The sequence below is a fragment of the Phyllostomus discolor genome, chromosome 10 (genome assembly GCF_004126475.2).
Source record: "Phyllostomus discolor isolate MPI-MPIP mPhyDis1 chromosome 10, mPhyDis1.pri.v3, whole genome shotgun sequence".
Taxonomy (NCBI): Eukaryota; Metazoa; Chordata; class Mammalia; order Chiroptera; family Phyllostomidae; genus Phyllostomus; species Phyllostomus discolor.
The window spans coordinates 19,745,000-19,770,555 of NC_040912.2; the positions used below are offsets into that span (position 1 = coordinate 19,745,000).

General features: G+C 37.8%; 1 protein-coding gene across 1 annotated transcript in view; it reads left to right on the forward strand.

Moving 5' to 3' along the window:
• Positions 1 to 25,556, forward strand: part of CRPPA (CDP-L-ribitol pyrophosphorylase A) — a 197,088-nt gene that overhangs the window by 1,845 nt on the left and 169,687 nt on the right. Inside the window, exons 2-3 of the mRNA XM_028525859.2 lie at positions 11,961 to 12,237; positions 19,443 to 19,592. Coding sequence (XP_028381660.1) covers positions 11,961 to 12,237; positions 19,443 to 19,592 — 427 coding nt within the window. The remainder of the gene's footprint in view (positions 1 to 11,960; positions 12,238 to 19,442; positions 19,593 to 25,556) is intronic.

Here is a 25,556-nt window from a genome sequence, read left to right on the forward strand (position 1 = left end):
ATCTACAATATTCTGGTGTCACAGACACTATGACAACAGAGCTCATTACGTAGTTAATGTTATGGAACACGATGGATCTTTTTCAGCAGGGTCTTTTTCTATTTAGTAATTAGATATAGAGGAATAGAGTCGTTATACATTTAACTTTCCTTTCTATAAAAACTTCTGTTAGTTTTGCATCTTATGAGGCAGCCTGAGATAGGTAGACACTAAAAAAACTTTTAAAGTAAAAGAACATTCTGGAAAGATCCTGTTTATGGAAAATGAAGCAACACTTGTTTTCCATTTTTATTTAATTGTTAACAGCAGCCATAAAAATCTTAATAGTGACTAATCAAAACCTCCATTTTGAAATACACCAGGGCTCATTTTTGTCACTATTCCAATGCCTGAAGAAATTATGGAATATTATATTTTGGGTATGTCTCTGGAAATCCTCGGATACCTTGCATTCCAGGAGTGTATGTATAGGTGCTTCTTAGCTGTTTGGCAAATGAAAGCCATTCTCTTCTTTTGGTAAAAGGTGGGATCTCTAGACTGCTGATAGTTTCCCTTCAGCCTGGTACCAAAATGCTCAGGTTATTTCATCCTGAAAGATAAATTATGCAAGTTCAAATAAGGAAAGGAAATGGAAGCATAGAGTGTCTTGTAAAATTCTTATCTTTTGCTCTTTGGAGAAATTATACCTGCTTACTACTTATTAAAGGTGTAGCGGAGTTCTCATTGTCCTGTATAAGACAAGATGTAATTGGGTGCCATCACTGTCAATCATCCAGGTGCTATTAAGAGAGTGTCCGCTCTCCTTGTCCTTTAACAGCTGTGAGTATTAGAGTGTCCAGAGTTTGACTTTTTTTTTAGTACTTAGGATTTCCCTTGCTCAAGCTTTGGCATCTCACTAATAGAGGGTTGAACAGTTTTTGTGAGTAATCTTTGTTTTTCAGTTCTTTCTTGACTAAGACATTAAAGATACTTTTTGAAAAATAATCCTTATGGGTCAATTTCTTTTTTTGGAATTTGGAACCAACAAACTGCTTAGAGCTTAGGATAGAGAAGGAGGACACCCCGAAATTTGGCCCCAAGTTCCTGAGTTGAGATAGGGAAATGTAAAGAAACATGACCAGTGTGACTTTTATTTTTTAAAAATTGTTTTGCCATCATAAATTTTAAACAATGCTATTAACACATGTGTTTATTTCCACGCCTTCATTCATCCACCCAAAGGGACTAAAAACGTATAGACACATTAAGGAAAAATAAATGTCTGAGGAAGAAGAGCGGATAGAAGATAAAACTCTGGAAGAAAGGTGATAGAGGAGTATTAACCAATCAGATTTAACAGGCCCAAGAAAGTGGAAACATAAGCCCTGAGGTACAACATCTATAAAGAAGCAAGTTGATTGGTCATAAGACCTTCGAACATTTCAAGAATTAAAGGGACATGTATTAGAGCAGTGATTTTCAAGCTTTTCCATCTCATGGCACTCATAAACTAATTACTAAAATTCTGCAGCATAGCAAAAAATAGGCTTTTTGCTGATCTGACCAAAAAAAAAATGAGGTATACTTTTGGAGTTCATTCACACCAGATGGCTATTGTGTTGACTGTTGTCATTTTTTCTTTGACAATCTAAGGGAAAAGAGGCCAGAGCCCCTGACTTAATAGTCAGGTACTGCATGTTTTAAAGATTCTTGTGGCACACCAGTGTGCCACACACTGGTTGGAAATCACTGTATAGAGGTATATGTGACTGAGAAGTTGGAGAAGAACTTTCAGAGAAAAAAATCTATCTTGTGAATTGACTAGGACTTCAGATTTCTGTTTGTTTGTTTGCTTGCTTTGTGTCTTCTTGCTGGCAAAATGGCAAAAGTACACATTTTTCTAGTTTAGCCAAGTTCTACTTGTGCACCATTTCTTCGATAACTGTTGATCAGATTGAAAGATTCAGAAGAATCTCTGAAACCTCACAAATCTGAGACATTGGCTAAAGGCTCTACCTATCCAAATCAGTTGTGTGGAGGTATATTTATTATAATTAACCATTATATGTATGTATGTATAGACATGAACAAGTATATATGTATCTGTTTATATATGGTCACATGTTCTATACTAAAATTATGCAACTGGTAGTTCAGATCTGTGTATTATGGGTACAATTAAAATAATCAAGTATAACAACTAAATTTTTAGTTGTACTAAGAACAAGGGCTTTTCAGAAGTTGATTAAAGTTGCTAGGAGTTTGAAAGTTTATTTTGGCCTTTTAGAAGGAATTGCAATATAAATTATTGAAGCACAGATTATATAACTTGAAGAGGACTTTGATTTTTTCATTTTACTAACAAGAAACTGAGATCAAGGATATTAATCTTTTACATAACTATGTATGACTTGAGTTTCTGAAAGGAAATGTTGCTCTAAGAAAATAAAGCATGGGAAAGGGGTATTATTGGCAAGGGCGAGAAGCTCTGAAAGTTAAATTGTAAAATCCATCCACAGCTGATAGACTCATATGTTTAAATTTTACTTAAAAAAATGTCTTTTCAGATCTCAACTAGGAAGTAAATATTCCTGCCAGTAATCTAATTTCTGGTTTCAAATATCTAAGGAAAGAAATCGTCATTAAGGAGGGTCAGACAATCTGGACTAGCTAAACAGATTAAAATGACAACCACAACAAAAGCAAGCTAGGGACTTGAATTTTGGCTTATTCAGATTCTTGGTGGTGTTGGTGGGCTGGGTGGGGTGGGGAATTCTTCTGACAAAAGATTTGAAAAATGTCTGGCACAGCCTTCTCTATACCCCTGAGGTTCCTCCAGTTCTCCCTGGTGAAGGATATTGCTTGAGGTAACTTGTTCCTTGATATGGTCCCATGCTCATCAAAAATCTTATTATAAATTGGCCTCCCATATGCATTTCTATAAGAGGAAAATATGGTGTCCCGCTAATAAAAAGCAGAGTGCTATAGTGATAGTAATGTGGGTCATTTTACATTAAAATATTGGTGTTCTAATTCATGTTTCTGTCCCTTATTGGGTTAGTTAATATAAGTTGATGTTCTTGAGTCTCCTAACTCAAGACGAATTTGAAAGGAAAGTAGTCTGTTTTGTCCATTTATATGTGTTTGTTATGGAAACTATTTTGTGATTGAGGTTGGATTGTTATCTTATTGCTTGGAAAATCAATGGAAGTCCGTTTTTAGCAAGTGTTTAAGACTCCATGGTATGTCTTTCAAAGTATTAACTTACGGGTTATAAGATTTTCTGTTTCCTCCTTGTCTTTCAGTTTTGTTTCCTGTGTACTTTTAAAAATTGTTCTTTCTTATGTTTCTGAACCCACTGCAAATTCTGTGTAAGATAGAATAGAAATAAATAGATAAATTTTAATCCAAATGAGCAATGTTGATTGCTTGAATTAAGCTGAACGTAGGACTGGAGTAGGGAAGCCAGGAGAAATATTTAGATAAGAATTGACAGAGCTTAGTGATTAATTGGATCAGAGATTCAGAAATAGAAAGGCATTTAGGAAGGTTTTCATCGATCGATTGTTCAGATATGTGAATTTGACTTTAAAAAATTTTGTCTTAATGCTTCATTAATAGAAGGGTCAACTCTGAGTCAAAGGAAGGAACAGGCTGATGTTTTGTACAGATCAGATGATTCGAATTTTGTGGTAAGTTCCCAGTGGCTCCTATGGGGCTCCTTCAGCATGTGAGATAAGACCAGGACTGGTAGACAGCACTCGACAACTGGAAGCCTTCGTGGGTTGTAGTAAGTAAGGAGACTTGACTTTGTGAAGACAGTCAGGAGCCAGCCCTTTCAGTATTTTGCTGCTAAAATACCAGGGTGGACATGGAAATATTGAGATTTGTAAGTTAGGGCCACAGCACAAAACAGAGGCCCCATTTCCAGGAGGATTGCCATGGCAGTGAGCCCTAGTGGCCGCTGCCCCTTCAGGCCCAGCTTTGCAGCTTCAGGAGAACGACTAGCAGGTGTTAACAAAGCCCGATTTTCCATGGTTTTAAAAAATATTGTTGAAATCTTCATTTTCAACTGATTAAACTATCTGAGGAGAGTATTCTAGTAAAATTTATCCTATGCTAGGAGAAAATAACCATTGAGATATTGTATTTCTTCCTCAAAAGGTCTGTAGGTGCAGTGGAGCTTGAGGTACGGTTTGTGTTTTCCTGTGGAATGTGCCACACAGGAAATACTGAGGAGAACCTGATAAAATCCAGCTACAAGGGCTTCAGTGTGGACTTGCCTTCAGCTAAGTGGGTCAGCCAGATCCATTTATTCAGCAAATATTTGTTCAGTAGGCACTGTGTGAGGTACTTAAGGTCTTTCTCAGTTTTATGATCCTACATTATTAAATTTTAATGCTGTGAAAGACTCTTAATTCTATAATTAGAAAAGAATGAGGGTAAATCCTCTGAAATACAACAGTACTTACAAAGGCTTGCAAGTGCTGGTTATATGCTTGGTTGCTGAATAAAACGCATAATAAGCCCATTATCTCTTAAGAATGGTCTAGAATGGTGTCTTCCAATTTTTTATTGTGACCTGTTATAAGAATTATACTTTTTGTCAGGACTCAATGACAAATACATACCTAAATATATGCATGCACACATATGAAAGAATTTCATGAAAACAACTTACCCTTACTATTTGCTGTGCATTCTAATTTTTCTATTAACTTCTATTTAATTTACTCAAAAGTATTAGTCTGATCTTATTACATTGATTCTATCTATAACACATAATGGGACCTGATAGCTGCAGTTTGAGAAACACTGGTTTAAAAACACTTATCTGTCTATGGCCTCGTACAATTGTGTGCAATAGCCTGAAGCCAGGAATTTCTCTGTTAGTAATTATTTACATCTACTTTGGCTGCTTTCTGTCTGATGAAACATAGATAATTATTTTATAGCTATTTTAAGGTATACCAGTAAAATTGGAATTTACCTTTGGGAGTTCATTAATTTATTAACTCATTGAACAGGTGTTTGAATGACTACTCCGTGTGGAGCAATGTCCCATCGTCCTTTTCCCTCTTGATTATTCTATATTTTAACATGTAATTCAACATAATTTTTGATAAAAAACAGTGATATCATACCTTTAAAAATTTCTTTTAACCTATTTTTTTCCTGGTAAAATATGCTATGAAAAGCAACAGAGATGAATAACTTCGGGTACAAGTTAAATTCTTGCTTTGTAGAATAATCCTGCCCCCTGATTTAGTAGAACATGTTTTTATAATTTCTCTATCTTAAAAAAAGCTTAGTGTGATGGTTATATTAATAAACAACTGAAATATATTTGATTACTTTAAAATTCTTTTCTATAAATAAACCCAAGAGCAGTTTTCATTCCTTTGTAATTGTTTAAGCTTTCTCTTCTCTACTCATTGATTCATTTAGCAGATGTTTATTGATATATGGTCTGCAAGGTCAGGAATTCTGCCTGTCTTTGTCCACTATTGTATCACCAGTGTCTAGCATAGTGCCTGGCAAATTCTCAATGCTTGATGTTTGTTGAGTGACTAAATGAACACACAAATGAAAGAATGCCTGCTTTTGCTTGAATTATAAGAAATTTGACCATTTGTTGATCACAAATGTAGCATATTATATGGTTCAACACTAATAACATAAATGAAGTGCTGGAGACACAGTGATCTGGACGTAATCTTTCTCTCTTGAACTTTGTGACCTCTTTCTGAGAGATAGTTTAGTGCATTTATGGAGGCTAACAATGTGAGCTGCAAAGTCAAACTGGGGTTTACCCAGGTCCCTTTATTAACTAATTATGTGGTCAGAGATCACTGCCTCTGTGTCCACTGTAAAATGAAGATTATAGTAGTAACTTCTCTCATAGAGCTGCTATGAGTATTGAGATATTACAGGATATTGCAGGCAAATGCACTAAGGAGTACATGGCACCTAGCAAATAAGCTGTACATCTTAGTTGCTGTTTCTACTATTAATATTACTGAAAGTTTAGTAGATACCAAGCCCTGGGGTATAGTCTTTGCCTTTTATGAGTTAGCAGCCTACTGAGGGAGATAGAAAATGAAACAGAATACAGCATGATGCTTGATAAGATTCCCTACTGGTAAGAGTCCTCTTAAAGTGATACTTCACCCAGAATGACAGAGAAAGCTTCCGGGAGAAGGCAGTGTCTGACCTGAAATCTGAAGGGAGTGGGACTCAGCCTGCAGTGGATGGGGATGGGGAAGTGACAGGGTCAGGGCACGGTGTTGAGAGGCCAAGGAAGCAGCACAAGCAAAGACAAGGGCGTGAGAGAGAACGTGGTCAGTAGAGTAAGAGGGCCAGGGAGAGACCAAGTAGTGCCGGGAGAAGTAGGCTGAGGTCAAGTCTTGAAGGGCCCTGATCAAGAGCCAGCAGGGAATGGCCCCAGGTTTGCACTTGAAGAAACTGTCTAGCACTGGTGAGAATGGATTGTGTTGGGATAAGATGAGGAGACCAGATTAAAGGCTGGTGTGATACATTATGGGAGAACTGTGCCGATGGAGACAGAATCTCGGGAAACCCGTATTTTGGGGACACTGAGGAACTGTCTCTGTCATTTGCTAAGGACTTTGCTAAGTACAGTGTAAACTCTAAACCATGTCAATTCAGTGTAAGTTTTTTTTCTTTATTGTTATAGATGTCTTCATTTTCCCCTCTTTTGTCCGCCTCCACCCAGCCTCTCCACGACCCTGGCCCCTGCCTCTGGCCATTGCCACGCTTTTGTTTGTGCCTTTGCGTTACACATATATGTTCTTTGTTCTATCAATTATTAAATTTGCAGTGAAAGGGGTGGAGGATGGATGGGATAAAAACAAGGAGCAACCCACACTTACCTTTATTCTAAGAATCCCTTTCACTGCCACACAGATTACTACATATTTATTCTTTGGTATTCTGTGAATTATTGCATTGTTTATATGTGATCAAAATTTCCCCCCATTGCTCACATAACATAAGAAATCCTGGCCCTCTAGGAGCCTTAGGATCTAGAAATTATAGTGAAAAGTCAAATATCTCAAAACAAAACAATCCACAAACCCACACTGCATAGAGAAGGCTGTTTGCATTCTTGATTTTTATGGTTCACTGAGTTAATGAAGAGAGCTTCCTGTGTTTTCAAAGTCCTCAAAACTGTTCAATGTAGTGAGATGTTACGGTGGTCCTGGTAGATGAGACAGACCAAAGTCATTTATTCATTCAACAAATAATCAAGTACGCACTAGGTGTTAGGTGTAAAACAATAGGCAAAACAGATGATTCCTGGTATCACGGAGCCTACATTCTAGAAGATGGAATGTTGTATGATCTTGATGAAAAATGGTAAAAAAATTTTCTTCCAAGTATTTTTTTGACATAAGAAGGTAACATAGGAAAAGAAGGTATGATGTATCTTTGTATCAGATATCTTTCTGATTTGTTTTCTAGACTATAAGAGATAGCATGGTGTTGTGAAGATCCCATGAGAGTTAGAACATTACTAATGCTAAGTTATAGTGCTTAATTACAGTTAGCTATTATTTACATAATGGGATAATTGAGTTATTTTGCCAATCTTACTGACTAATGTAGATTACCTCTAATTCATCGCCTAAATCCCACCTAGGAGCTCCATTGAGCAGCCGTACTACTGTCATCGTCTTGACTAGACTTCGGCAGTAGCCTCCTTCCCAGTCTGTCTGCATCCTTTCTCTGTCTCCCCAGTCAGTTTTCTGCTTTCCAGCCAGAGTAAAATTTATGCTGTTAAATTAGTTTCCTGTTGCTTCTGTAAAAATTTCAGTGAACCAAGTGGCTTAAAGCAGCAGAAATTTATTACCTCCCACTTCTGGAGGTAAGAAGCCCAAAATCAGTTCCACTGGGCTGAAATAAAGAGGCTGACAGTGCTGTGTTCCTTCTGGACGCTCCAGAGTCGATGTATTTACTCAGCATTTTCTGGACTCTAGAATGGGTCACCCTGGACTCGTGGTCCTGCAGCACTCGGACCGCTGCTTCTGTTGTCACGCCTCCTTCTTTGACGCGTCTGCCCCTCTCTTTCACTTATAAGGAATCTTCTGATTATATTGGGCCCAATAAGAAAGTCCAGAGTGATCTTTCCATCTCAAGATCCTTAATCACATGTGAAATGTTACTTCGACCTATAAGGCTACATATTCACAGGTTTTGGGAACTAGGAGATGGAGATTTTTGGAAGGACATTATTCTGCTACCATCATGGTATAGAACAGTGTCTAGAACACTGGTGGAAGTGAGTTTCATAATTAATTAATTAATTCAGCATAAATATCTTCTCTTCCATAAAGCCTTTCTATTGCTTCCTATTACTTTTAGGATTAAAGACTTCAGTCCCTACTGTGGCCTGGGGGTCCTCATGGCCCAGCCAAGCCTGGTGCTTTCCTGGGCCTCCCACCTCTTTGTGGGCTCTTCTCCCCCTTGCTCACAGAACTCAGCTCCATTTCTTCCCAGCCCCTCGGGACCTTGCTGTGGCCTTTGCTTCCACCAGCTCTCTGTCCCTTCCTCCGCACCCCGTTGGCTGTTTTCCTGCCACTCGCCATTTGGATGGTAGAGCAAACTCTGCTTCCCTTAAAGAGCATCATTTTGGACTTTTCTTTGCTGGTTAAATATTCTACTTGGACCCAGTCCTGGAACCTGGAATTCTCCTTCATGGCACTTGATCACAGCTTGCGATTCTTTATTGGTGTTCTGATTTGCTTCATCTGTAAGCCCTATGAAGGCAGTGGCTATTTCTGTTGTATACTCAATGCCAATCATTTATTTGGTGCTCAATAAATATTTGTTAAAGGGACGGGCTTAAAATGAAAAGACAGTGTGCCTGTCAAGTAGCTCTTGGTTTTGTTCAGTATTTTTGTAGCCACAGGAAGAATGGGTTTCAGGTTATGGGTTTTGGGAAGCATGGGAAGGGTTTGTTCAATAATGGAAAAGAGGAGATTGATAATTATTGAGTAAAGCAACCCAAACTTTTTTATTCATTTTTCAATAAAGGAGTTAATTTCACTATTTTGTAATTTTAAGACCCCTCTTCCAACTCTTTAAAAGTATGTTTAAGGTTTTTAACAGTCTGGTATGAACATATAGAGTCATAGGCTAGGGATTCCATTGAATTTTGAAGTCACCTCATTCAGAGTTGATGTTGTGCTTCAGAGAAGGTTGTCCTGGGTTAGGCCTGTGGAGCATTGAACACTGGTGTTCAAAAGCAGTCAGCCAAACTTCCATGCAGTCATCACTCAGTGTATGTCAGACTGGTTTTCTGTAAGAAAATGTTTTACAACAGATAAAAAAATGTTTTATATTTTATATCTGACTCAACTCAGTTGTTTTATATTAAAAATTAATCTGATAATTTATATCAGATTAATTTTTATAATTTATATTTTTAACTTTATATTTTATTAAATTATGATTTTTATATTTTAATTCTTTTTAATTTTAATTTTACATTTTATTAAATTATGAGTTTTCCCATTTTTAAGCTTGATTTATATTTACGCAACTTTAATCATTATAGTTTCCATTTAAGCTACAGTATTTCACCTTGATGTACTAAAGTTTATGTTAGTTATCAGCTTTGTTGCCAATTCAATGAACTTTCTGAAAGAAAGAGAACAGAACTTTTGGAATTTAAAAGTGCTTTGAAGCATTCCTATTCCATGAGAAAAAATTACTTGGAGAAAATCAATTTAAAAGCATATTCTTATCATATTTTCTCTATCAACTGATTAATATTATAATTAGTCAAACTTAACTTTTAAGTCAGAAAATTCTATTACATAAATCTGTATACCGTATCTATTTTTCACACTATATATAGACAATTTCACATGTTATATATATTGTGAAATACTATTTTTTATCTATCTGTCTGTAGTGTGATAATCACTGATGTTTTATTTTTTAAAGCTTTTTACTGGACTTGATAAAAATTCATAAAACTGATTGTTATTAACTTTCAGTTTTTAATCTCTCCATGAAGATAAACTAGTACTTAGTATTCAAATTTTTTTTTGTTTTTAGCTTACCTTTGGTTGTTGTATAAGAATCAATCGATATGAAATGCATATACTCTTGACTTCCGGCAAGATGGAGGAATAGGTGGATGCACCGTACCTCCTCGTACAACCAAGATTAGAAAACCAATAATTTACAACAATAATTTACTATCAGAATAACGCCCAGATCCGGCAGAGGATTTATCTGAATGGAAGTCAGGCAGCCAAGAAGTTGAAGTAGACGCGTTCATCCGGACTGGTAGGAGAAGACGAGCCGGCGGGCGCGGGGCTGGCTCCGGTCAGCGGCGCGGAGGTTGGGGGAAGGTTTGGCGCGAAATTGGCGCAAAAGCCATCGGGGGGCGCAAGAAGGCAGCGGTGATCCCTGAGTACGCAAGCTGCGGCTGGCAGACCCAGAGGGGCAGCGATTGTGGACCAGGGCAGAACTCGCGGCCCAGAAGCCCAGACAAGGGTCTGAGTCCAGGGGAACGGAACTACCGCCATTGTTTTCTCCTGCCCCGCCCCCACATATAACGTCACAATCTAGCGACCCGGGGTGCCCAGCCCCGGTGAGCACCTAAGGCTCCGCCCGCCACCGTAACAAGAGCAACCAGACCGGAAAAAAAAAAGGAGAGACGGGGAAAAAAAAAACATGTTTTCAACAGAGCAGATCAGTCCCCCAGGACTCATCCTTTTGAGCGACCAAGAATTAGCCAATCTATCAGATGCGCAGTTCAAAACACTGGTGATCAGAAAGCTCACGGAACTGGTTGATTTTGGACGAAATTTAGATGAAAGAATGCAGATTACCATAAAACAGATGCAGGAAGACACGCGGAAGAGATCCAATAGTGAAAGGAAGGAATATGAGTCTCAAAACAATACAGTGGACCAGAAGGAAGATAGAATCAACCAAGCAGGAAAGCAGGATGAAATAAGAATTCAAAAAATTGAGGAAAAGATTAAGAGCATCCAAGACACCTTTAAACGTTCCAATATCCGAATTATAGGGGTACCAGAACCGGAAGGGGAAAAGCAACAGATTGAGCACGTATTTGAACAAATACTAAAGGAGAACTTCCCCAATCTGGCAAAGGGAACAGTCTTCCAAGAAATCCAAGAAGCTCAGAGAGCCCCAAAGAAGTTGGACCCAAGAAGAAACACACCAAGGCACATCATAATTACATTAGCCAAGGTAAAAACGAAGGAGAGAATCCTAGAAGCAGCAAGAGATAAGGGGACAGTCACCTACAAAGGAGTTCCCATCAGACTGTCAGCTGATTTCTCCAAAGAGACCTTACAGGCAAGAAGGGGCTGGAAAGAAATATTCCAAGACATGAAAGACAAGGACCTACATTCCAGATTGCTCTATCCAGCAAAGCTCTCATTTAGAATGGAAGGGCAGATAAAGTGCTTCTCAGATAAGGTCAAGTTAAAGGAGTTCATCATCACCAAGCCCTTATTTTATGAAATGCTAAAGGGACTTATCTAAGAAAAGAAGATAAAGAAAAGACATGTATAGTAAAAGGACAGCAAACTCACAAATATTAATAACCACACCTAAAGCAAAACCAAAAGAAACTAAGTAAACAATTAGAACAGGAACAGAACCACAGAAATGGAGGGCACATGTAGGGTTAGCAGCAGGGGGGTGGGAGGAGGAGAGAGGGGGAAAAGGTATAGAGAATAAGTAGCATAGAATGTAGGTTGAAAACAGATAGGGGGAGGGCAAGAATAGTACGGGAAATGTAGAAACTAAAGAACTCACAAGTACGACACATGGACATGAACTAAAGGGGGAAATGTGGGTGGGAGGGGGGTACAGGGTGGAGGGGAGAGAAGGGGGGAAATGGGACAACTATAATAGCATAATCAATAAAATATGTTAAAAAAAAAAGAAATGCATATACTCTTTCCTTTTAGAGCATGCTGGATAAAGGACATTGTCGTGGCGGTCACTGCAGAGAACATGGAAGCAATGGAGGGCATTATTCGGCGGTACCAGCATAAACGCATCTCCCTCGTCGAGGCTGGGGTGACCCGCCACAGGTCGATATTCAACGGACTGAAAGCGCTGGCCCAGGATCAGCCGGACTCGAAGCTCTCGAGGCCAGAAGTAGTGATTATCCATGACGCTGTGAGACCGTTTGTCGAGGAAGATGTCCTCTTTCAAGTTGCCGCAGCTGCTAAGGAACATGGGGTAAGTATTTACGCATAATGAGACTAGATAAGAGAAGCAAACACTATAGAGTGGCTCATTTGCTGAATTTTGTTGGGATTATATTTACATTTCAAGTTATTTAAAATGGGCATGTCGATCTAAAGATGGTAGGGTGATTTGTTTTGGGAACTTTGTAGTATTATGGCCTGTGAGACTGTTCTGGAACTTGTCTTTGCTGGAGTCATTGATCACCACAACGTAATGTGAGCTATTTGGAGAAGAGTGTAGTAGTGATGTCAGTAAAATAAGGAAAATATCTAAGAAATCACTCAAAAATCTGGTTCATTGCATCCAAATGTTGTGTTTTGAGTTTTCAGAAGTGGTTTATTTTATAGCAGAACAGCCACATAAGATTTTTGCACTCTGTAAAGTGAATCCTCTTAAGATAGCAGAATTGAAGGAGATCAGAAACTATGAACAATAAAATGACACCAAACTCACAACTATCAACAACTGAACCCAAGAAACAAAAACAAAAACTGAGCAAACAGCTAGAACAGGAACAGAACCGAGAAATGGAGATCCCATGGAGGGTTTTCAGTGGGGAGCAGGGGGGAAGAACATCAGGGAAAAGGTACAGGGAATGAGAAGCATAATTGGGAGGCATAAAATAGATGGGGGGAGGTTAAGAATGGTATAGGAAACAGAGAAGTCGAAGGACTTATACATACAACCCATGGACATGAACTGAGGTGGAGGGAATGCTGGAGGGTTGAGGGGTGCAGGGAGGAGCGGGGATAAAGGGGAGAAAAAATGGAGAAAACTGTAATAGCATAACCAACAAAGTATACTTAACAATAACAAAATTGTTTTTACTTTTATTTCACCAGAGTAACCATAGACTTGCAAAAGACCTGTAATCTCTAGAACATGTGTTTTTCTTATGCTATCAGGTAAAATTCTATAAATAAAGTAATAGACTTTAAACTAAGTCCACAGTCTAAATTTCAGACTTAGTGAAAAATTATCACTCAGACTTGGTATAGTGTGATAGAAATGATCTGCGGGGTCTGACAGACTTAGTCCCGATTTTCAGTTTTTCTAATTACTAGTGGTGGAATGTGTTCAACTTTCACAACCTCTTTGGGCCTGTTTTCCTTACTTGTAAAGATATATATAAGGTTTTTAGGATAGAAAACTTATAGGTTAACTTTTAGTAAAGTTCTAAATACTTACAAATGATATTATTTTAAGATGAGTTATAACATCTCTGTAATAGAGTTTCCTCCAAGGAGTGCAGAATAATGGAAGGAATCATCCAAGCCTTCCTAGCCATCCAGCGGGTCAGGAAGTTGTAAAATATTCATCTGGGAAAGCCAGCCTATGACTTCTCCTAAGTTAACTATATGTATTTGGATCATGTAATTAGGAAATGTTCTCTAATTTCATCTCTTTTTCCTGCAACACGGATTTATTTAAATTTAGAACTGTGGGAGACTTCCGTAGATCAAATGAAACATTTTGATTTCATTAACATGGTTTCTAAATGGTATTTTGTTATAGTGAAAACTTGGTCCAGGAGCATTAGGGACCACAACACTTTCTCATGGTTCTCATGCTTCTTCTGGGACCGCTTTCAGCTTCTCCAGCCCCTCCGCTGTGGCACAGACAATGTAGTCTGTTAAAAGAGTGGTGAGCAACAATAATGGAGCAAAGAATTTCTAACTCGTAGGAATTTGAGTCAAATTTTACAATTTGAAAACTTCCTAGGGAAGACTGCATAATTTGGGCAGATCGTTAGAAGTTTTAACACATATTAAATACACATAAAAATACGGCTCTTTGCCTATGTTACCTTTGGGAAAATAGTACTCAAGCTCACTGTAAAATTCACACATATTTGGAATTTCCTTGTTGAGTATTATATTTGTGAGAGATTAGATCTAGGAGATTGTCTAGAAAGTGTTTCTTTGGGGTATATGTCTGACAGGGCAAACGAGGCCTTTTAACTTGCTTCACTTAATAAGTTAAGGAGATGATGCATTTCACACAGATGTAAGTGGAGCATATATTAAGGATTTTACTTAACTCATTAAAGAGGGAACAAGACATGTTACAACTATTGAGAAGCACAGATTTATGTGAAATAAAGGAATGGTGAAATGAATTCACAAATAAGCAAAACCGCTTTTCCAGGAAGGAAAGTTGTCCACTGGACCTGCATGGGACAGGAATTATTCGCATGTTTATGGATAAGAATGATTTTTGCATTGCTATCAGTTGCCTATAATTTCTGAGAGTTATAGAAGAGCCCGAAGGTAATGAAAAGCTAGACTGAGCTAATCTGAAAGGGTCTTCTCTAAATAACAGGTAGTTTTCCGTCAGAGACACTCAGTAATATTTTTTTTGCTTATTCTAAATTTCCTTACAATGGTTAGGATAGTCACCAGATAACCTCAGAAAATCCAGGTACTGCTTCCTGCTAACTCTCCTGCTGCTCTAAACATAAAAATATAAATGCAATTAATAGAGACTTATACTAGTAGTTGAAGTTCTTACATTGATAGAAACTATTGACATCTTTTATAATCACTGGCCAGTAAATTGGAAAAGCTTGGTTTGAATCAAATGCTATCCCAAGGCAAGGGAAGAGTAATGACTGCTTAGTCAAAGCCACTGCACAATTTGTTTTTCATGGATTCCTTTGGACTCCTTCTTTTTTATTTTCTTAAATTATATTCTATAGACTCAGAACTGATTTTCTTGTTTTTTTAGTCCCTGTTTCAAGCTCTGCCGAAAGGTCCCAGTCACATAAATCGTTTTCTATGTAAGCTACACAGTGTAACAGCCCCTAAAAATATACATGCTAGGTAGTGTATTTAGGTAGTATGCATGCTAAAGGTAACTGTGATATATTTTTTAAAGTTTGTATTTATTTTTAGAGAAGGGGAGGGAGGGAGAAGGAGAGAGACAGAAACATCAATGTGTGGTTGCCTCTTGAGCAGCTGGGGACCTGGCCTGAAACCCAGGCATGTGCCCTGACTGGGAATTGAACTTTGGTTCACAGTCCAGCGCTTAATCCGCCGAGCCACACCAGCCGGGGTGGTAACTGTGATATTTTGACTTACATCACATTTTGGATAAAACAAAACAAAACAAAACAAAACAAAATAAATTGATGAAGGTAAATTACCTCAAGAAACTATGATGTCCAAAATCAAGGGTGACACGAGAGTTGCCTGCATGCAGGATCTCGAAAGGATCACAAGGACACAGTTTCGCCCTCTTCATTGTGTCTGCACCATTCCTGGGTTCCACAGACTTTGTGTGACCTCAATGAGACCAGCAGTGAAATCCTTTTCGTGTTTATTCAGCCTCACTCTTGATGATAGAGGAACTGAGATTTATATAATAACCAGAAATTGCGACATGTGGTGTGTGGGTGTATTTTTATGTGATCTCTGTGGATTCTGCAGCCCGACTATATTTATCGATGATTGATAGCACTTTGGCAATTCTTTTAAGTTTAGTATTTGTGCATCAGGAAGAACATGCTTTCCCACTACTTAGTTTTACAACTTTATGCAGTATAATCTGGGCATGTTCTAAAATAAAGATGGAAAACCACTTGGCAGGTTTTGACTGGTTTTGGAAATCTGACATTAGGTAGAAGCAACCATGGCTAATAATCACTTGTACTTGATCCCTGTTGGATAGTTTTGATCATGAGCAAGTGCACTGAAGGTCAGAGTTGAGTCCTGGGTGGAGTTCAGGTAATGAGCCGTTCTGGGTCATTGGATCCTGTGTCATTCTCTATTGAAGAGACACTGTGGTGTTGATTTAAATCCTGGCTCTAATGAAGCAGTTTTATTTGTGAGTAAGCAGCGAGTTATGATTTAGTGGGGAATTTTAGGCTTACTCTGAGAAAGATTTAAATGCCCAGGAAAGGTGCTGAGCTATTCCTTAGCTGCCATGGGATGAGGTAAGACTTAATGTGGTTCTGATGCTAGAGAACATAGTGTGTGGAAAAAGTTTCCTTTTACTTCATTACTTGGAATTACCAACACCTGTATATATATTCAGTGAATTACCTTAAAATGAAGTTGGGGAAGGGGATCAAGGCAAGATGAGTGTATCCAGGGATTAAAATGAAATTTACATAGCCTAGTGTACAATAATATACCTAATCATATTAGGTTTGAGGTAAATGTTACTAGTTTAACTTCCAGGAATTAAATTTCAGTGCAGGATGGGGCAAAAGTGGGTTTACAACTGTGAGTACGTGAAACAGTTTATTCTTGTTTTACTGTTTATTAATTATCATATTATTTTCCATACAAATAGCTGTAAACCTACTCTCTGTATGTAAGCCCACTCTGTATGTAAAATGAGGACTCATTCTTTTTTGCTGCATATTCACTTTTAGAGGTATTTTGTAGTAGTATAGTAACTTGGACAGAGCTTTTTCTAAAATACCTATATTTCTATATTGAATAAATAATAGATTCTTTTAACTTGTCCAAAAAGGAGTTTAGAAGTATTCTATTATAAAATATTAAAAATCTTTTTTAAAAAAGACTTTATTCATTGTTAGAGAGAGGGGAAAGGAGGGAGAGAGAGAGAGGGAGAGAAACGTCAATGTGTGGTTGCCTCTTGTGCACCCCCAACCAGGGACCTGGCCCGCAACCCAGGCATGTGCCCTGACCGGGAAGAGAACCGTGACCTTTCTGTCTGACTATGCTCAATCCACTGAGCCACACCAGTCAGGGCAAAATATTCAAAATCTTGTAATTGCCAATGATTAGCTTTGAATATGTTATTCTGTAAATATTTACTAAGCCCTTCAGTAGAGACAACTCAGCTAACTGAAATTGTAATTACAAGGCCGGAGGATTTCTGTTGCACATTGTCATAATTACTTGAATGTAGATGCCTGAGGAGGAATGCTTGTTACCATCTGCTGTGTGGATGGATAAGTATTGTTCAATTTTGCTTTTAAAAAGTGAACAAGTAGAGTTGGGATTCATTATTCCACATTGTATGCTTTACGTATCTACGATCATTTCCGTGCATTGACATGTGGAAATACTTTGATAGATTAGTCTGAGAGGCAAGTAATCACTGTGGTGCTGAGCTGTTAAGCTTCCAATCTGAGCTTATTATGCTAATTCCCAAGGAGACAGTGTATTTGATAACTTGGGAGTAGTGCTTCATGTAACAGACTTCTCAGATCACTGTATTTGGGAGGCAACTCACTGTCATTGTCCATACTTTTGTTATATTTGATGCCTCTTCTTAGATCCCATGTCTTGCCTCATAAACAACCACTGCATCACTGCTTTGGAGCTGATGGGTGGGCTTGATGACTTGTTTCTTTCAGAGCACTAACCCTTCTTCATGTGCAAGGTGCTGCTCGGGGGCATTAGAAGACTCGCATATTCTCTTTTTCCTTCTTCTGGTACAGAACCCCTGCACTATGTGTGATCTGGGGCAACAGAGCCGGGCCCCAGTATCTCTGCCTACCATTTCCAGGGCAGGTCCTCGCCCTGTAGGTGGGCATTTCCAGCCTCTGAGCCACACTTGCGTTCTTTAGCCTCTGTGAGTGACATGGAGCTGGGTGTGATGGGGCACGTCAGCACTCTGCTTCTCCTATTGGGAACGAGGGGGCGAGGACCCTAATTTTTGGCCGTGCCTGTCTTATCTAAGAGGAACTTCAGGCACACTAACCTGGGTGTGGAATGAGGGAGGAAACAGATCACGACTCGAGTACTGCAGGCTCTCTCTGTTTTCACCCAGATTCAGTAGATTTTGTTTAATAAATGTTTCCTACTTTGCTGAATACCCTTAAGACAGTTTTCTAAGGCTTTTAAATGGTTGTTTTTTAAAAATGCTTTTCACTAGTTCTAGTTGTTTTGCTGGGGAGAGAATCTGCGGAGCCACTCATGTTGACAAGTTGAATGTGTCACATTCTCTTTCAAATAAATTTTTACTTCGTGGCCTGGCATAAAATTATCTATAAGTAGTTGCAATGGATATTTGATATTTTTTTCTTAAAAAGCAGTATGTGTGTCTGCATGTGTGTGCATGTGTTTCTTTCCTGTTTTGTTTTCTAGCCCCTGCTGATCGGCTTGACCAGTTGGGCCATCCTCATCTGCCTTACCTACCTTTCACCTACTTGGACGTAACTTCCTCCCTGTCACCCTCGGTGGTCTCCTCATTTTTTGGTTTTATGCCTACAGTCCAAATTTTTACTTGAGTCACTGGAAATGGTGACACAGTTTGTAAACTATCTATATGACTCATACATTAACTTTGATTTTCAGCCAATCTCTTGGCTTTTATAAACTAAATTATGGACTCTCTTGCTCCCATGTTGGTCTTAAGACCAAATTTGTTGTATTTGTGTATTAGCTTCATGTGCTGCAATCCCCATGTAGCAATTACCTGGAAAATAGGATATTTTGGGTGACATATGAGGAGGTTAGATTTAACTGCCTCACATGGGGACTGTATTTTAAGGCTACTTCTCCAAGGCAGCTGTTTGGTAATGACCTTTGAGATCTTACAATGAGCCTGTATACAAATAAAAGTAAAAATGATCAGATATGAAGGTGTGTTTTTTAAAAAGGTTAGATGCATCTATTAATGAGGCAGCTTTTATCAGAACAATGGATATTAATGTTTTTCCTGAGTCGGCATTCCACTGATGCTATGTTTGAAGGGAAATATTTTTCACAGGAATTAGAGCAAGAACATAAATTCATTGTTACAAGGGTTGTTGTTGAGTCTCATTTTGGGGATCTTAGGGAATATGTCTGTTTCCTCAATTATCTAATGTGTAAACCCAATCTTTTGAAGGCACACTGGTCAGTAATTTATGTATAACCCATTTCAGTTCTTTCATTATAGTCTTTTTCTTTCTCTGATCTGCAGGGAATACTCAATTATGTCTTTGCATCCCTTTTTGGTACTTGACTTCATGGCCTATATAAAAAGGATTTTGATCCTATAATGAAGAAAAGTTTCTACCTCTTAGCACATGGAACTGTACTATTATGAGATTGGTTTTTGAAGTGGCATGGTTTGATTTATGAACCAAATTAATAGTTATTCAAATATTTTCTTGAGGTAGTTTGTTGAAGGTATGAATGAGGTCTGCTTTCAGAAATAAGAGACAGAGTTTTACTTCAGTGTATTTTCTAGGTGAAATAAATGTGTTACTTGTCTTTTTGCTTGTCATTTAGGCAGCAGGAGCCATTAGACCTCTTGTGTCCACTGTCATCAGCCCATCCCCGGACGGTTGCTTAGACCACTCACTGGAACGCGCCCGACACAGAGCAAGTGAGATGCCGCAGGCCTTTCTGTATGATGTGATCTATGCAGCATATCAGCAGGTAAGAATTCTGGCTTTTCTAAAAAAAGATTTTACTTATTTTTAGAGAGAGGGAGAGAGGGATAAGGGAGGCAAAGAGTGGGAGAGAAACTTTGATGTGCAAGAAAAACATTGACTGGCTGCCTCTCCCACACCCAAACTGGGGACTGGGGTGGCCTGCAATCCAGGCATGCGTCCTGATGGAGAATTGAACCAGCCACCTTTCGCTTTTGTGGGACAATGCCCAACCAACAAAGCCACATGGTTAGGGAAAAAATTCTGGCTTTTTAAAAAAGCTGCTATCTTCAGGGTCACTAAAACCACCCCTATACTTGGAGATTTTGTAAAAGAACTCATGCAGCTCAGTGTACAGTTGTACACATGACTTAAGTTGATTACAGTGGAGTAGTGAGGGTGCATAGCCAATTCTGTGGGAAAGAGACATAGACAGAGAGTGGAGGAATCCGCATGCTGGTTTCCTTATGCTCTCCTTCTTCCCTGAAGGGTAACACAAAGACCACCTTCCTCTGAGCATCAGAAAAGCAGCAGCATGCTCAATGTTTCTCCCCAGGGAAGCCCATTAGAGACTTGGAGTCCAAGGTGTTTAGTGGCGTAGGTCACGTAGACATCCCACCCTACCACATTAAAAAGTTCCAGATTCCCGGAAGGAGAGCAGGTATTTAACATAAATCATACTGTTTATGCAAACGGTCTCAGCTCAGAGAGCCACCCTTATCAGTTAGTTAACGGTTCACTGGGAATACCCCCAGAGCCAATTTCCCAGATGCTGGCCGAGGGCCCACCTAGCTGACAGGTGTTTCTGAGTTACAGCATTCTCAGGCCTGATGTGGCAGATTTTCTGCACAGCTGTGTAGACATTTTGCTAATTAAAACTTTAGTAGTAAGTTCTTTCAAAGCATCAAATAATTTATTCATGTGTTAATTATCCTGGATTACCTTTGTTTTGTTTTTCATCTTTTGGAAACATTTTGTACCTATGTAAATGTTACTGCCATTAATTTGCATATTTATTGGTTAAACAGTTACTGAGTATCAGTCATTAGGCTTGTCAGAAACTTCCTCATGAAATATAACTTAGAGACGAACCCAGTGCTCGCTTGATGCTGGACAACAGGAAATATGAGATAATGGCACTATGAATATTGACATTTAACATAATAGAAAAATACTACATATTTTGCCTAGAAGGTAGTTAATCACATACATACATTAAATTATGACAGTCTTGACTATGAGTTACTGTTTAAGAGTGAGATTATATAAGTTAGAATTCATTTTAATGATCTGAATAGTCAGCCGTGGCTTATATTGTATTCTTAAAATAATGAATTGGAAGTATAGGAATTTGTCTGTACTTCGTCATTAATCCTATAATTGTTATGCTACTATAAATATCTTTTTTTTAAATTCAAATATTCTATTTTATAGCCTAAATCTTGCTGAGCTAGACTGCATTCCCATCTTTCCTGAAATTAATGAGAGGATTTGTTTATTCTTCTATAAGCATTTACATCAGGAAGAATAAATATATGACAGCTATATTTTAGACAAAAATTTGAATATAATCTCATGGTCTTCACAGTAAAGCATCATTTTTTTTCAATGGTTTTTGCTGGAGAATTAGCCCTAATGCACTGAGGCCCTGGTTCTCAAATACAAGTTTCTTGTTTTCTGGAACTCGACTGCTCACTTATCTTGCTACGTATCCCTTAGATACTAGGTAAATCATCACTTCCCTGCCCCCCTACCCCCTCTCCAGGCTAGGTTAGATCAACACAATATATGTTTTCCCAGTGCTCTGTTTTTCTGCCCACCATCAAAATTATAATTAATTATTTGGGAAATCATTTTTAAAATACGTGACTCCCCTGCTAGATTCGGGGCCCAGAGAGGCAAGGCAGTCTCTGTCTTGTCCTTAGCAACCTGCCTGATATATTGTTAGTACCAAGTACGTGTTTGTTCAGTGGAAAAACATGCAAGATGTGCATGTGTATAAATATGTTCTTGTCCTTCCCTCTGCCTGGGCCACTTTCTCCAGATAGTCACGCTGGTTGTCTCTGTTCTTCACTTAGGTCCTTATGCACATGTCACCTTCCCCAGGAAGCCCGCCTTTCTAATCTTACATGAAATAGCATCCTCTCTCTTGTATTTCTTTATTCTGCTTTAGTTTTCCTTGTTTGATATCACTTTTTGAGAAACCCCTGTTTCTGGCAGGTATTTGTCTCTCCCTACTACTATTATGTCAGTTCCATGGGTGCAGGGACATTTCTTATCTCTAGCATCTGGAAGAGTTCATAGCTTGCATGAGGTTCTTAAGATTGTAAAATGAATGTATTTAATGCATACTTACAAATGTGTATGTAGACACATACTTATATGTTAACACTAATGTCAGTTGTTATATAAAAAGCTCTGCATGGGGATAATATGTATTCACATATGTGTATATTATAAATTCTTTCTAGAACCTTTAAGAAAAACATCTGAACAATTATTAGAAGTATGGGCAAAGATTTCTGTATAAAGTTGTTAATGGCAGCATTTTTGTAAGTGTGAAATTTTATGCAGCCTATGTTTCTAGAGATCAATGAGTGATATTGATAAAACTTTTAATGGGTCACTTAAAGTTTGTGCTTTTGTAGAATTTCTGGGAATGAAAATGCTCATGACATAATGTTATATTAATGATATAACAATGATACAAAGTTATATTAATAATTATATATAAAATATATTTTATATCCTTATAGGTCTAAATATATATGTAGAAAAATTAATTGCATAATTAATTACTGAAATGTTATTAGTGTTTATGCCTGGGTTGGCATTAATTTAAAAGTCATTAAAAATCTAAAGTTATGGTAGACATATAAGATATATAAGTACTTAAGTATTATTTTTAATGCTTTTTGGGCTTTTTCATGTAAGTAGGTATTTGTTTATTGGTTTTCTTTTGTTGCTTAAAATCATCTAAAAATTTTTAATGACAATTATGAGTTTGCTAAAGGAAAATATTGCTAAATTAAATAATATCAAATTCAATAGTGGAAATTATAGTCTCTAGGAACATGGGGGCAACCCCAACAATTGGTCCAGAGAATTAATACATATTAAATATTCAAATATATAATTCTTCTATGCAGTTTTAGGAAAAATAAGAATGGCTTATAGAAATAAGCTTTTCAAATTACATTAATCCATTTCTTGAGAAAATTGGTGTGGTCACAGATGGTATTCTGAACTTTATTGTTTAGAGACCTGCGTAATTTCTAACACTTAAGATTTAGATTCTTCTCAGAAAGTGAGTTTTGGAACATAACTTGTTAGTTAAGTTTGCATGAAAGATACAGCAGGACTCAACCAATGAAAGAGTTCTTCAGGTTATTAATAACCTGGCTTGATATCTTAGAATATCAAGATTTTGATATCTTAGAGTTTACTGTGGAAATATTTAATAGTTAAATATTACAGCTTCTCAATCTTCATTATAAGAGTTTTTTTAAGTGCCCATTTAACTTGAAAGGAGAAAAATACCCTTAAGAATCACAATCAAAACAAACCCATCATTAAAGATTCCTGTTACGTTGGTACAATGTACCAAGATTGGTATGTTGGTACTTTGTTGGCACAAAGATTCTGGTACAACAATGTCATAATCATAATATTAAATGAATACAACAGGAATGTTCTTTTATAATATTCTGCCCCCATCCATGTGCATTAGAATCAATGGAACTCATATCTTGTAATGAGTGCGAACACATTGGGCTTTGAGTGCTGAGTTGATGAGAAACCGGTCAAGAAGAAGGAATGTTTTGAAGCATGTCTTTTCTTTATATCCACAAGCATTACAATTTTCAGAGGCTTTATTGTCATTTTACAGTGTGTAGTTCCCCAAAGGAGGGGGCTTTGATGAATGTTTAGTTGGGCCCACTGGATTCAAAGGTGATTAGGAAAAGCCTCAGAAGAAAGTCTCAGAAGAAATCTCATGTTACGTGAGATTCTAAAAAGGTCACATAAGAAGGGATAGGAGGAGGGTACAAATCATCTTTTAACAAATGGAGAATTGAGGACCGGACAAGAAGGAAAAGATCATCAAGGGGAAGACTGAGTGAACAAAGGAAGAAAATGTGAAGAAAAGGAGAAATGAGGGTTTTAAAGATAAAGCTTTCTGCATCCTAAAGAGCTGTCTGATTAGGTCCATCATTTTGCCCCTCATGAATTTTAGCTGCAAAGCATGGTAGTAAGATGCACAGTCATTAATGAACCATGATCTCTGTATTATTTATTATACTTTATAAGATAAAATAAATTCACAACTTTGTGGTGCTGTTGAAAAGTTATTTAAACACTCGCCAAAGTCATGCTTTTTCCTGTTTGTCATATTCCTCATTTTTTAAATCCTATTCCCTTGTTGTCTCCCCTGCCATTAGGCTTTCTTTACCAGTTTTTCTAGGTAGGCTCATACAGCCAGATCATTTTCCTGGTCCCGATCTTGGAGAAATTCAAAAGTGTTGTAGAAAAAAATGTTTTGTGGCACTGGCAGGGACTTCCTTTGAGAACGATATCCTCACCTCCAGAGATTTCTTAATAGCTGACAGTTATAAATTATTTTTGTTCTTCATTTACTTTATATGTGTGGTACCAGTTATAAATGATTTTCACAAACTTGCCTTTCTCTGAATCTTCTACAATTGACTGTGGTTTTAAAACTGCTCCATGAACTCTTCTCTAAATAGGTTTTGAGGAAAATAAATCTTTTGACAGTTTTCCTCCTGTCCTTCTTGTCCGTCTTGATCAACATGCCACATCAAAAATCACAGCAGGTGATGGTTCTCGCCTGAAAAGCAGTCCATATTGGTCCGCAGCCTTTGGACCTCGAGTGGCCCTGGAAGGCCCCCAGGGTAAAGGATGTCAGGCAGCATGGCGTAACTGTCTTCCACTGCCCAGAACTCCGGCCTGTGCAGCGCATGACTTAGTTTTCTCACCACACCTACCTTGTGCTCTACAGGGTCTATTTTTGGTATGGGTGATTTCTTTTACTTTTCATTAAAAAGAAGCAGACAGACAAGGAAGAAGAAACACACCTCCATTTAGGGCTTTACCTCCTCCTCACTGTCATTTTACTAATCCCTGAATGCCTGATGATTTATGGAAACTATTGAAATCTGTCTTTGTGCACCCTGACACGTTTTAACCTTAATCTTTGTTTTATTTATTTTTAATTAAATTTGTTGAAGTAACTTAGGTTAATAACATTATATAGATTTCAGGTGTATAATTTTATAATACAACACCTGTGTATTCTATTGTGTGCTCACCACCTGGAGTGTCTAGATCCTTTAATTACCGTGTATTCACTCCATTTTTTCTTTTCACCTTCCCCTCCCCCACTGCTCTCTGTATCTATGAGTTTGTTTTATTTTTGTTTTTTCCTTTCTGTTTTGTATCCCACATATGCAAGAAATCATACAGTTCTTGTCCTTTTTCACCTGACTTGTTTCACTTAACATAGTACTCTCAAAATCTATCCATATGACTGCAAATGCAAATATTTTACTTTTTAATGGGTGAGTACTATTCCACTGTATACATATTTACCATATCTTTATTCAGTCATCTGCACACTTGGGTTGTTTCCATGCATTGGCTATGGTAAATAATGCTTCAGTGAACACAGGGGCTTATATATCTTTATGAATAAGTTTTTTCAATTTCTTCAGGTAGATACCCAGAGAGGAACTGCTTATTAATGTGGTCATTCTATTCTTAATTTTTTGAGGAACCTCCCTACTGTTTTTTACAGTGGCTGTGCCAGTGTACATTCCTAACAGCAGTGTATGAGGGTTCCTTTTCTCTACATCCTCTCCAACATTTATTTCTTGTCTTACTGAAAACAGCCATTATAATGGGTGCGAGGTGTTGTCTCATTAGGGTTTTGATTTGCATTTTCTTCATGATTAGT